Here is a 14613-nt window from a genome sequence, read left to right on the forward strand (position 1 = left end):
AGATTGTTGGAAATGATTGAAAAGATCATGAATGAAGAATAATGGAACTGGTAAAGAATATTTTGAATCATTGTTTTGTCATTGATGTCAAACTTGCTACTTGCAGGAATGACAATTGCTTAAGTGATCCAAATACTATCAATTGGTTGATTGACAAGGAGGAGGCAATCAATAAGATGTAACTAGAGAACCTAGAGAAAGGTTGAAGTTATGATGTTATAATGAAGTATAAGGATCAACTAAGCCATTGATAAAATAGTGTATTGATGACACACTCTAAGAGGATGGACACATTGAGACACATCAAATATGTAAGGTTTAACTAAGTCATTTGTAAAGCGTAACTAAGTTCATTTGAGAGAGCCGAGCAAGCTAGTTAGAGTTGAGCAAATTGTTGGTTGAAGTCGAGCAAGTTCAATTTCAGTGTGTGTCAAGCAATCCTCCAGGTGTCGAGTAACACAGGGTTATTCAAGTGCCGAGTAACTCAAGAAAAGACTTTAGGTGCCGAGCATCAGAAAAAGGTAATGGATGTCAACCAAATTTCTTCAGGTGTCGAGCATCAGTAAATGTAGTAGAAGCTGAGTAACACAGAAGGAGCTGAGCATCAGTAAACCAATAATTTCAAGTTGTTGCATTATTTGTTAAGACAAAAGATTCGCCAAATTAGTAATGATAAGGTTGTTACATTGAATTTTGTGAATTAGTTGGATGATAAGGATGATGAGTAGATGTCACAGAATTTTATGTAAACCATGCAAACCAATTCAAGGCGAATGCTAATGGATTTATCATGAAGTTTATGGAAGAAACAATTTGGAGGGAAAACAATATAATTTTCTCAAATCAAATCAAGATTTGAGCGGGAAATGAAGAAGAAAACTTCTTTATAAGGAGTTACAGGTCAGAGATCAAGTGTGTGTGAGAGAGAGTTAGTCATAAGAGTGGTCGTATGAAGAAGCCAGGAGAAGGCTAGTGTGAAGTGTCAAGGAGAGGACATAGTGAGGAGTAAGAATAGAGCATCAAGACTCTGAGTTGATCAAGTGACCATAGAGTGCATTGGCATAATGAGTGGAAGAACTCAAGGAGACAGATCTTGAAGGGTGAACAAGTTATCAGCACTGCAAGGAAGAAAAGCCAAGCAAAGAAAAGAACTAAAGAGTGATCTAAAATCTACAAGGTTAGAGTTGCTATCTTTATCAGGTCAAAACCTTTCTAATGCTCTCTTACCATTGTTTTAGATATCGAAATCCTACATTGCTAGGTTAGCTTAACAGCTAGGTGGATAAGCCTCAAGAAAAGGATAGAAGATCCCTAGGAGAAGGATAAGAGATCCTCAGGAGAAGGATAAGAGATCCTTAGGAGAAGGATATGAGATCCTTAGAGAGGGATAAAAGATTCTTTTGAGAAGGTGACTATAAATCCCATGGACTTGGGTGGGCCTAACAGCTCTATGTAAATCCTTTAACAGGGTGGCATTCTAAGTTGAATGTTCTTAAGTCCTCTAATAGGGAACACTCCTAACAGGGTGTAGAAATCCTTTAACAGGGTCACATTTAACAGTGTGTTGTAGCCTTTAATAGGGCAGGCCTTTAACAAGGCAAACCATCAGAAGTGGTTGAAATCAATTGCGCAGTTATTTTGTGGGTGTCATCCCCACCCCAGTTTTACCTTCTTATTCCTGGAGGGTTTCTGGGTCACCAAAATCCTTTGTGTTATGTGGTGATGCATGTTTACTTTTCATGATTGTTTAATGTTTAATTACATGCATGATAAGAAAGTAAAAAGGATAGTACTTCTGATTCACTCTCATTTTATTAGAAAATTTGGATTGGACATTATTGGACCTTGAATAACTGATTCACCCCTTTCTCAGTTATTCTAAAGAATTCTAACAGTCTAGTGGGTACTTTACCCTTCCTAAAGAGATGGAAGAAAAATAGAAATTGGTATATGATATTTCCTACCTTGTTTGATCATTCCAATGAACAATTACTCTATCAACATCTAAACCTTATGAATCCCTTTCAAGGTTGATACCCCAAAGTATCAAAGTTCCTATTAATTCCAATACCCCAATGAGGTATTGGAGTCCTTTATCTTGATGACCTAGTCTATTTAGTCTCTTTTACCTCTAATACCTTGACAAGGTATTATAGGTAATTCTATTTTTATACCTTTTGAAACCTTCATAAAGCCCTCCAACTACACAAAAACATTCATTGATGCCTCTCAAATATACAAGAACACACATTTCATTTCTCTCCTCTTGATTTGTCATTCTTACACATGTAAGAAGACTTGGTTTCTTCCAATGGATTTATAAATCTATAGATGACTTTTTTTTTTTTTTAGCTCAAATCATATTTTTTTAATCTATTTATATACCTCAATCTTGAATCTAATCTCAACTATTTAATTTTCTTCTAAAAGAACTATAAATTAAAGTCCATGTCTGGCCCAATTTTTATATTTGAAAAGGTATTATAGGTAATTCTATTTTTCTACCTTGTGAAATCTTCATAAAGCCTTCCAATTACTCAAAACATGCATTGATATCTCTCAAATAAATTAGAAGTTGCACTTCATTTTTCTCCTCCTAATGTGTCATTCTTACACATGTAAGAAGACTTGGTTTCTCCCAATGGATTTATAAATCTATAGATGACACTTGAATTTTTACCTCAAACCATATTTTGTCATCTATTTATATCCCTTAATCTCTGAATCTAATCTCAAATATTTAATTTTCTTCTAAAAGAACTATAAATCAAAGTCCATGTCTACCACTTTACACAGTCATGAAATTTTATCCAACAATGATTTTTTAGCTCACCTAAGCATGCAAATTCATTTGAATTCATCCATAAATTATCTTCTATATTGAAATATCATATCATGAAGATTGAAAGAAGCAACTCTAAATACATCAAAGGTACAATTACTCTTTCACTCAATTGGAACTTGAGAATTTATAAAGAAAAGATAAAATATTATAGATCTCTATTTAATCATTATCTCACTAGGTGTAATTTTTTTGTTTCTTTGGGAATATCAAGAAAAAGTAAAGGAAAATAATTTGAAAGGATGAAAAGGAGAGCACGATTCAATTTTGTTTAGAGACATACATTATAGATAATAAAAGAAAATGAGTGAAATATAAAAGAAAATGATTGGTTGTAAAACTTAGGCTTGTTTGAAAAGAAATGAATAATGTTAATATTTTTTATTAGAGAAAAATGAGTCATATTGAAATTTTTAAAAAATATTTATTGTTATTAAGATAGCAAGAACTACCAAATGATAATTATTAAAACCAACATTTGAAATTGTCATTTGTCTATTTGTCTATTAATTAAAAAGAACTATTAAATTAATTAAAAAGTTAAAAAAACTTCTCATTAGATAAAAGAATTTCGAAGCTTAGACTACAAAATAAAAATGAATATGATAAAACAAAAACTTAAACTTTTATATTTACTCTCAAAAAATTAAAAGACAACTCAAACTCTATAAAGAAAGATGACATCTTTTATCCTTCTTAAATAAAAGAACATAAAAGAAGAGTCATTTAATAAATAATATAACTTACACGCTTTTCTACCCTCCGTCTTTGATGCCTATATCTCAATCCCCTTGATGTAATTTATCAGCAATTGTATGATACACACCCATAACTTTCCGTTCTTCACCGTTCTTCAGCTTTATGTGAAGACTCTTCTTGATTAGCCCATACTTCCTTAACTCAAATCGAAGAAAATAGTCCAATTGATAAACTCCCTCTAAAAAATAGTATTCTGAAGAACCAGATGAAAATATCGATATTATCCATTCTCCTTGACGCATCTTAATGCTATAGAAGTCGCTAAACCGTGGACGTATGTTTATATCCTCCGCTAAAGTAGAGCTGTCAACGGTAACCAAGTAACATACAACTACTGCTTCAGTATTAGAATAAAATATGGCAGAAGTTCCACAACCACTATTTTCAATGACTTCATCGACGCCAATACAATCACAAAACAGATCTTTGTTGAAACATGACTCCGCTCCGCCCACTGCTCTTCCAATCATCATCATTCCGTGTGACGGCACACTCTGAAATGGAGAAGAAAACATTCTCAGTTCGTGCCGAGTATTTCTTCCCAATTACAGATTCAGAAATAGAGGTGAAGATCAGAAACGAAGTAAAAGAACGCTTATCATACATATATGATTGTCTTAAAAGTATTGATATCATTACCTTCAAATTATGAATGCAATTACGTATGAATGCATTGCTGCAATGACCAAGTCCCATCCATTGTAATGCAGGCAGCTCTTCAATACTTGATATTTTCTTATATTTTTTCTTAAGTCCGGAGAGACTTGGCAGTTCCTCAAGCTCAGGACACTCACTGATAAATAGTTGTCTAAGTTTAACAAGATCACCATTTCCAGATACTCTTTGCAAATCTCTGCAAATTGTTATAGAAAGACTGGTGAGTGCTGTTGGCAGAATTATGGTCTTTAGCTTTTCACAATCTTTAATCTCGATTTTCTCCATGCAGCTTAGACTGGAGAGACTTGGCAGCTCCTCAAGCTCAGGACAATCACTGATGATTAGCTCTCCAAGTGTAACAAGATCACCATTTCCAGACACTCTTTGCAAATCTCTGCAACGTCTTATAGACAGACTGCTGAGTGCTGTTGGCAGAGTTATGGTCTTTAGCTTATCATAATGTTCAATCTCAATTTTATCCATGCAGCTTAGTCTGGAGAGATTTGGCAGCTCCTCAAGCTCAGGACAATCACTGATAATTAGCTCTCCAAGTTTAACAAAATCATCATTTCCAGACACTCTTTGCAAATCTCTGCAACGTCTTATAGACAGACTGGTGAGTGCTGTTGGCAGAGTTATGGTCTTTAGCTTATCATAATGTTCAATCTCAATTTTATCCATGCAGCTTAGTCTGGAGAGATTTGGCAGCTCCTCAAGCTCAGGACAATCACTGATAATTAGCTCTCCAAGTTTAACAAGATCACCATTTCCAGACACTCTTTGCAAATCTCTGCAACGTGTTATAGACAGACTGGTGAGTGTTGTTGGCAGAGTTATGGTCTTTAGCTTCTCACAATCTTTAATCTGGATTTTCTCTATGCAGCTTAGTCTGGAGAGACTTGGCAGCTCCTCAAGCTCAGGACACCCCCTGATTAGCTCTCCAAGTGTAACAAGATCACCATTTCCAGACACTCTTTGCAAATCTCTGCAACATCTTATAGACAGACTGGTGAGTGCTGTTGGCAGAGTTATGGTCTTTAGCTTATCACAATGTTCAATCTCAATTTTATGCATGCAGCTTAGTCTGGAGAGATTTGGCAGCTCCTCAAGCTCAGGACAATCACTGATAATTAGCTCTCCAAGTTTAACAAGATCACCATTTCCAGACACTCTTTGGAAATCTCTGCAACGAGTTATAGACAGACTGGTGAGTGTTGTTGGCAGAGTTATGGTCTTTAGCTTCTCACAATCTTCAATCTTGATTTTCTCCATGCAGCTTAGTCTGGAGAGACTTGGCAGCTCCTCAAGCACAGGACATTTATTGATAATTAGCTCTCTAAGTTGAATAGGATCGCCACTAACTGATACTTTCTGTAAATCTCTGCTACTTTTAGATAATTGATGCTGATGAGGAGAGATCTGCATGGAAAGATTTAGAACATCATTTCTAGGATTACTTTCAGTTCAATTATTTAAGATGCATGAATGATATCTTTTGACAATGATTAGATTCTGTTATTTCACAAATAAAGCTGCATGTAAAGCGAAACTTTTCTAGATTTCTCTTACCGTTTTCATTAGCTTCGATAAGAATCTTTTTGGAGTCCATTCCGATAGCTTTAAAGGCTGGAATAGCGAATTACAATAGTGAAAATCTTTGAGAGAAAACTTTTATGATTAATTTCTAACTTCTCGAGGCCACTCAATACCACCTTAATACTACTAGATATTACTCCAGTATTCCAATTTACTTTCCCATTCAGAGCCCTCTATTTAAGTTAAATATTTACTTGAACCTTTCAATAGTAATATGGCTCTGATCTTCATTCAGAAAGAGTGGTAAATACAAATTAAAATGGCGAACTCAGTAAGCACTGTGTTTAAAGCAAATAATGGAATTACTACAAAATATGCTTTCTTTCAAAAAAACTAAGCCAATACAAAATTTACAAAAATCCTATTTCTTCAAGACAAAGTATGCAAAACAAGGCACCCTAAAAATTTCAAATCGCTTTTCCATTCTCCAATCAAGGGATGAAGATGATTGATCTGCTCAAATAAAAACTATGCACCTTCCCAAATGGTTACAAGTAAGCATCCACCTAACAAACTGAGGCTGTAGGAAAAGGTTTTTTCTTTTAAAACAAAATATGATAAACCAGTCCTTACAACAAGCAAGGGTCAAGATGGATGGATTGTTGCAAATGTTAGAAATAAATGCCATCCTTGTTATTCTTCTATCCCTAGATCTCTTAAACCACAAGATACTATGGATCCAAAATTACTCCTTAATTTTGGAAGATTCATTTTGAGAATCGAGATATATCAAAGATAAAACTTGGATTAGCAATCTTGGTTACTTATGTTTTCAGTTGCTCTGCAACCTATTAATTTAAAGAATAAAAAAACTAAAACTATAATGTTAAAATGTTTTATTTTTTAAATATTTATTTATTCTAAATTTCAAATTTTCCATCGATCGTTATGTTTTTTTAAAATATTTATTTATTTCTACCCTACCTTGATGTGGGCGCGCTGAAGAGAGTACACTATTCTTTTTTGACTGTAACTATAGTCTTTTTACTTCTATTTTAATTTTAAATGCATTGTCCATAAAATAATTTACCCAACTACTAATAATTTTTTTTTACATTTAAAACTTAAAAATAATTTTAAAAGTAAATTCTAGCAAGTATTAAGCTTTTTAAAGTAAATTTAAGATTTTATAAAATGTTTCTTAATGTTATTTTTTAATATTAATTTAAGAGGCAATATTATTTTTCAATATTTAAATTGACAAATGAATAAGTATTTTACTTTATTAAAAAATATTATAATTTCTTTTGAGAAATTACAATTGTATAATAAATGGATAAAAATTGATTTAATTTTAAATGTTATTTTTTTGCTAATATATTAGTTATTTTAAATATCAATTGGATCATGGATTTGAAGTAATATTTTTTATATTTGGTCGTAATCCATAAGGCCTTATAGTTGGGCATGTATGCTAATGATTGGATGAATCAATAAAGTGTTTCCTTTCTCCCTCTCCTTGGTGTTGTTCTCTGTGTTGTTTTCTTATGTTGTGTTACTCAGCGAGGTGGTTGGATAGTTAGGAGTACCTCTGGCCATAGCTATTCAAATCTCTTCTTGTGTCACAACATATGCAATTTTAAAATACACCAGTGGCAAAGCGAAGTGCAGAGACACATAAGAGTGAGCATAGAAAAGAGGTTCATAGGACAACAATGTATGAGGTAGCAAATGGAGGGGATGAAGGAAGACGAGAAGTCAAGGACTCTGGCACTAGCTCCTGTGCTCGTGAAGTTGAGGAAGCATTCCCACAGGACACCATCCACACTTAGGCAATGAAGAAAAGTGCAATTCACGCAACTACGACTATTTCAGATCCTACTCATCCTTGATGGGATCATGTAGCTCAATGGGTGTTCGAAGGTGAAAAATCGATGGATAAATGCTTGCCCTCTCCCTTGGGTAGAGCATCTTCCAGGCATCCCCTTGGTTTGTCAGACTCTCATGGGCCAGAGCTAATCCCTAATCATCATTTTTTGGGAAGGAAACCTAAGGGGCAGAGTCATCGTTCACCTAATCCCATCCCAAGATCCCTTTATGGTCAAATGTAGAACATATCGATATTCATGTCACTAAGGAGGTTGAAGAGGAGATTGAAATCCTTAGCAATCTCAATTTCATTTGTTGCTTCACGGATATTAGGTCTTCCAGAATTGTGGTAAATGAGTGGTGGATCACTCAAAATTCAAAGATTGAAGTCATTATGAAATTCTTGTCAAACCAATTCTTTATGGTGGTCTTCGCCAATGATGAGATTAAGAAACGAATCACCTGCACAGAAATTTGGTTCTTTAAAAAAAAAACCTCTACACATGATGCCCTAGAATCACAACTTTGATCCCATGAAGTTTCATCCTTATGAGACTCCTATCTGAGTGAGGTTCCTAAATTTACCATTGAAGTATTGGTCTGAATGGTGTTTGGAGAAGACTTTGGGCACACTAATTGACATTGATCTTTGAACAATATGTTATATTCTATTTTTTTTGCTCAATTTAAAAATATTCATATGAAGTCAGTTGACTGTTAAAATTAGTTGAGTCATGACCATGTGAAATGGTAAGATGATTAATCATTATATTTCATATGAAGATGAACATGTTAGGTAATAGTTATGATGTTATTATAAGATTATCTTGAAATCATGGGAAGTTGGTTATTCATCATAAATTATAGGAAGTGAAATGGTGGTTAGTCGTTATGATAGTAACTCGTTATAGTAATTGTGATTAGATGGAGGAATATGATACTGTCATGGAGAAGTTCTTGTGGTAACGTGGTGAAGGGGGGAAGCATTGTCGGAGAAGGATTTGGGCATGGGGCACCACCTATCATTGGGCATGAAATAGGTATGAGTCCTAAACCACCATGGCTAAAAGTAAACAACTAGGAAAGCAAGAGTATACCTTGGATAACCATGAGCTAACCAGTTAAATTATAACATTATAATTCACTTAAAAAAATATTACCTTCATAATGAGTATGATCTTGGGATTTCATGATGGCCTTTAGGGAAGTTATTACTTCATTCATATCTTGGGAAGTGCATAATGGGGAATGTCTCAACTTTTGGTTCAATTCTTGGAATGGATTCCCACTAAACCACCCCCCCCCCCCCCCCCACCTTCTTTCATCTGTTGACTCTTGAAAGGACTTTTCAAAAATAGCGATGCAAGCTTGGGGAACATCTTTCTCTAACTATGTCTTAGCTATACATAGATTTATAGGATTGGTTATTTGGAAAGATCCATCAACTCTCCCTATATCTCATAATTAGGTTGCTTCTTTGAAATAAATATTAGTTAAAATGCAAGTATATATGTCTAATCAAATAGATTGCCTCTTTTGGAATCCAACTAAAGATGGTAAATACTCTATTAAGAAAGGATACTTAGCCCTTCAACAAAATCAGCATAACTAAACCACATATTGTGCTTTTAAATTATGTTGCAATAGTTTAGTTATGCCAAAAGAAGGATGTTTTGCATGGCTTGGATTAAAGCATCAGATTGTAACAAGTGATCATCTTCGTGGACTGAACATCTCTAACCCCTTTAATTGTGTAGGAGAAACAACAAATCACCTCCTCTTAAATTGCCATTTTGCCCAAGATTGTTGCCATTTTGTTCTCAGTAGGCTTAATTTTTCTATGCCACTATCTAATTCCCTATGGGATCTCTTTCAGGCATGACAGATTCTGCACACTAAATAAATGTTTTCACATCTTTGAAAGTATATCCCTACCTCTATAGTCTAGGCCATTTGGTGGGAGAGAAATAAGAGAATTTTTAGACAATTTTCATCTTCAATCTCCCATCTTTTGAAAGGATTAGAAAGATCAATTATCGAGCTTGTTAATGCTTTTTCTTCCTAGGACAACTATGGTATTCATCTACCATCGCCATTATGCCCATCCAAGGTACCTTTGGTCCAAGCACAAACTAAGTGGATCACCCTTAGTAAGGAATTCAAGTAAATCTAGCTATGGTATAGTCAATAGAGATTTTAAAGGTCAAGTGATTATAGCTAAATCTCCTCCTCTCCCTTCGGGTATCGATAACATAGCTAAAGCCTTAGCCTTTCTCTTTGGTTTGGAACTTGCAAAATCAATGTCTATATCTAGGTTGTATGTGGAAGGGGACTCAGCCATTATTGTTAATGCACATATTAAATGTAATGCGTATAACTATAACATTCAATATATAATGCTTCAAGTCTGTTGAATTCTTTTTTCAATCTTTGAATGTTACATTATGCATACTTATAGAGAATGCAATCTTTTAGTTGATTGTCTACTAGCCAATCTAGGCACTGGTTGGGTTATTATTAATTCCTTACTTTCTCTACTTAATCCTCTTGTCTTCCCTAATCTAGTTAATATTATCACAAAAGAACATCTTTAGAACCTTTCTAGCTTGGGTCTTCATTTTGGCTCCTCGTTATGCTTATTTTGGTGACTGTTAGCATCAAAGGATTTCACAGCAAAATTATTTGGATTTCTCTTTGGTTACATATGTTTATTATTTTATGGATCTCACCTGTTCCTTTGAGATTTCATATACAGTTCAGCGATGTGGTGGGCTTGTATCTGCATTGGATGACCTTCTTTCTATCACCATAATCTCATTGTTGTATTGTAGATGAAGAACACTAATAGTAATTTTTGGGCTCTACTTTGTGGCATTTACTCTTGCACTAGTTAATATCTCGTTTGACTTTTGTCTTCATATGAGCTATGGGCTTTTTAACAATCATAATGTAATTAACTTGTACTCTTTTTAATGTTGTCATTGTCCTATGAGTCAAGTTTTAGGCATGGTTTTCGGATCCTTTTTATTAGTTCTCTCCTCTTGGAGAATTGATGTAAGGGTTTTTGGGATCTAGATTTAGGGCTCACAGTGTTTAATACTCTCTCAGTACAATATTTTTTCTTCTGCATTCCTTTTTTGTATCAAGCAATGACTAGAGTTTTTCTTCACTATTTCTTTTCTCTAGGAGCCTTTTTGGAACTAGTTTCTATTATTAATATAATATTTTCCTGAAAAAATTCTATGTAGTTTCTATTATTAATATAATATTTTCCCAAAAAAAAATTATGTCTAATATATATATAGATAGCATTCCATTTTTCCATACCCAAATTTAATCTAAGTTACATGTCATTAATCATAACAAAATGACAATTCAACAATTAACAACTAGTTCATATGAAAGAGAAAAGAAAACTAATTCGGTTATTCCATTTCACATTCAAGAGTATAATACTGAATTAACGATCTACTTATGAAATAATTTAGTTACAACTTCCATAATTACTATTCCCATTTTAATTACAATCTTTATTGAACAACTTAAGGAAATATAAAAACTAATTACCATGATCATTAAATCACAATGTTAATTATAAAATAGGATAGTAGAATTCAAGTATTGTACATAGTGCAAAAGATGATCACTATGCTGAGCAAGCCTCGACATTGGTGGAAAGGAGAAGCATTAACATGGGCTTAACCTCCCAACCACAAACCTTAACTTATCCCCACACAATCTCAATCAAGAAAGACTCTCCCTATCTCAGGATAGGCATGGGGCACCATGGTTTAGCCACTCGAGTACTCTAGTGTTAGAGGGTTGGTTGAGTAGAAAATAAGGTTATGGATATCCTCCATCAAACTCCCCTCTATCAACTAGCACTCTAACCTCCAATGATTGTTGTGACAAGCATGCCACTAACCTACCTTGGCCAAGGATTTTCAGTGGGCTACTATTGTGCTCAATCACCCACCACTCAACTTGACAACAAGAAATATAATTTGGACAACCATGAGCTGACTCAATATATACAACTTTATCATTTAGTTAGTTTCCATTCCAACATCTATGTGTTCCTGGAAGGATACTTCTCCTCCCCATCCGTTAATGCTTGACCTTTTTAAGCTTGGGTGTATCCTAGGAGGTTTCGAGTCATGTACAATGCAAGTATCAAATTTAGCAGTTCAATTTTATTTTCATTCGAGTTGATCTTATCGCAGTGATATATTGACCAATACCTCTATATAAGTCAGATCGATGCTTCATGTAATGCAATATATTAGTGATTTCTTAATATATTCATGCACAAGGTATGGTATTAAAAAATGTGATCGTTGAGCCATACGTAGTGATGACAAATTATTTCATTATAATTGCTTAAAAGATATTCACTTGTGCCATAGGTACTATATTTTTTCGTGACCATCTATTGGGGATTGAACATAACATATATTACATGAGTGTTTTAAATGGCACTTTTCCTCCACTTCGCACCCCACAACTTCTACAAAGAGATCCAATGCCCAAATGCTAAAACCTTAGCTTTAAGCTCTTGAATCACCTACTAAAGCACATCGACAAAATTGGCATGATTTGACCTATGGTTTAGCAGACCTAAGTCTCAATTCTATCTTTTTTTATGTTTCATTTCATTCAAATGTAATTATATTAATATCTATAGATTAAAAAAATCAATTCTATGATTTTATCTTTACTTATTTCCAAATATAATGTTATTGTTTAACAAAATTATTAAGCTAGCAATAAATGGATAAAAATTATGAGTGATGTTGTATACTTCCCTATGTCAAGATCATATATGTATATGTAAGCCATTATCCACAAATAGAAATATAACAATTAGTATTTTCATAGATTTGATTAATGGTGGATGTCTCTTCGATCTAGTGGAACAAAACATTTGAATTTAAATCTAGGTTGTTTGGATGGCGGTGGAACTAGTGTAGACTCTAGGGGTAGCAAAGGCACTAGTCAAATAGTTGAATATTTGCACCCCTATAGTAGTGCCATAAACATGTCCATAGATCTATACAATTGTCCTTTCACCTGCACTTGTCGAACATGACATAAACTATTCGAGAGGAACTCCTCTATAGTGGAACGATCTTATCAAACTTTTTTGTTTTTCAATGCAAATAATTTGATTATATTTTCATTTTTTATTTTTAGGTTTGGGAGTTTAACATTAAAAAAATATGACGTGTGTATTTAACGGTTAAATTTTGGAATGTGAATTATTTATTTGCTTAGTTTATAAATTTATTATAAATTAATTTTATTATTTATGTAACCTAGAATATTAATCGAGTACTTTAAAAAAAAAAATTAATATCACTTGATTAAATTGTATGGCATTTAAGACTTTATTCAATCAAGTCTATCTAATTGAAATAAACATCTTTGTTAGGATATGTTTGTTAATTTAAAAATATATATAATGTATCCAACAGAGAATTTTTTATATCGTATTAAATTTATGCATAATTTATATTTTTTATTTATAGTTTATATAATGTAAAATATAAATTATATTTAAATGGAAGGAAAATTTTCCTAAAGGAAAAAAAATATTAGAGAAATTGTTTAATTTTTCATTAAGCATGAATTATGATTATTGTTAAAAAAATACAAAATTAAATTACTTTATAGTGTTTTTTTTTTTAAATTTTAATAAAAATATTAAGAATATATATATATATATATATATATATATAGATACATACTTTTGTTTGTGAAATTGTAATTGTTTTGAAAATATAAGACAAATTTATTCAAAAAAATGTTGGTCAATTAAATTATAGAAATACAATCTAATAATATAAATAATAATAATTTAATAATAGCATCTACATCTTAACTAGATGTTGACTTAAATTTAATATTTATTTTTTAAAAATATAACATAAGTCTAAAATTATAAAAAGTAATAACATTAATGATATTATTTATTTTATAATAATATAATAAACTTTTCAATTAAAAAACTTACTTGGATAAAGTTGAAATGCCATACAATGATCCAAGTGATATTAATATTTTTTTGGAAAAAATACTAGCCTAATATTCTAGGTTACATAAATATTAAAATTAATTTATAATCAATTTATAAAATAAATAAATAAAATTCAATAAACACATCATTCTTTTTTTACCAATAAAACCCCCAAACCTTAAAATGAGATAATCAATTTATTTTCGTAGAAAAACCAATTTCATTGATAAAATTTCTTTCACTATGGAGTAGAATGTGTTCATGTTCAGCAAGTGCAACCAAAGGGACGGTCGTATAGATTTATGGACATGTTCGTGGCATTGGCATAAAGATGCAAATATTTCACTATTTAGCTGGTGCCGATAGTAAAGGCCTTATTGTCAGCAAAGGCCAAGGTGGTGCTATTCTTGTTGTCATTTTTTAAGGGGATTGGCACCTCTATTCTCAAAATTTGTATTGCATGTGATGAGACTAAATTGTAGTCCTAAAGGCTTTTCTCATACCTGTACACTAAGAAAGTGTCACACTCTAAACCCTTCTATCCAAGTGATTCCATGAGTTTAGAATGCTTGGATGTCGGCTTAGAGCTCCCTATCCACAGAGTGCAAGAGAGTATGTTTCAAGCATTTCAAGCTCTTAGCTGAGCCTTAGAGATATTGTTCTTGCTAGTAAACCATGCAATGGGAGGTTCTTTGAGACAAGATGCAAGAGTGCAAGTGTCCACAAAGGGATTCCTCATATATGCTAAATGGAAAGTGCCATATTTCAAGCTCACTCTCGCGGTTACTGAAACTCTAGACCCAGTGGTGCGCAATCCTAGATTCCACCTATTTCTTATTAACGACATTCACACTCATTTCAAATGTGCTATTCAAGAAATTGGTACACTAGAGATGGATGATGCCCTAGGTCAACTATGTGTTAATGGAGTATT

At 32.9% G+C, this 14613-nt stretch overlaps 1 protein-coding gene across 1 annotated transcript in view; it reads right to left on the reverse strand.

Annotated features, from left to right (window-relative positions):
* Positions 1-3510: 3510 nt before the first annotated feature.
* Positions 3511-14613, reverse strand: part of LOC149545612 (disease resistance protein Roq1-like) — a 35163-nt gene continuing 24060 nt past the window's right edge. The window contains exons 4-6 of the mRNA XM_089790738.1: positions 5828-5884; positions 4241-5677; positions 3511-4095 (exon numbers count right to left, since the gene is read on the reverse strand). Coding sequence (XP_089646864.1) covers positions 3625-4095; positions 4241-5677; positions 5828-5884 — 1965 coding nt within the window. The 3' untranslated portion in view covers positions 3511-3624. The remainder of the gene's footprint in view (positions 4096-4240; positions 5678-5827; positions 5885-14613) is intronic.

The sequence above is a fragment of the Cupressus sempervirens genome, chromosome 7 (assembly GCF_028749045.1).
Source record: "Cupressus sempervirens isolate cs-2001-9-10 chromosome 7, ASM2874904v1, whole genome shotgun sequence".
In the NCBI taxonomy this organism is placed as follows: domain Eukaryota; kingdom Viridiplantae; phylum Streptophyta; class Pinopsida; order Cupressales; family Cupressaceae; genus Cupressus; species Cupressus sempervirens.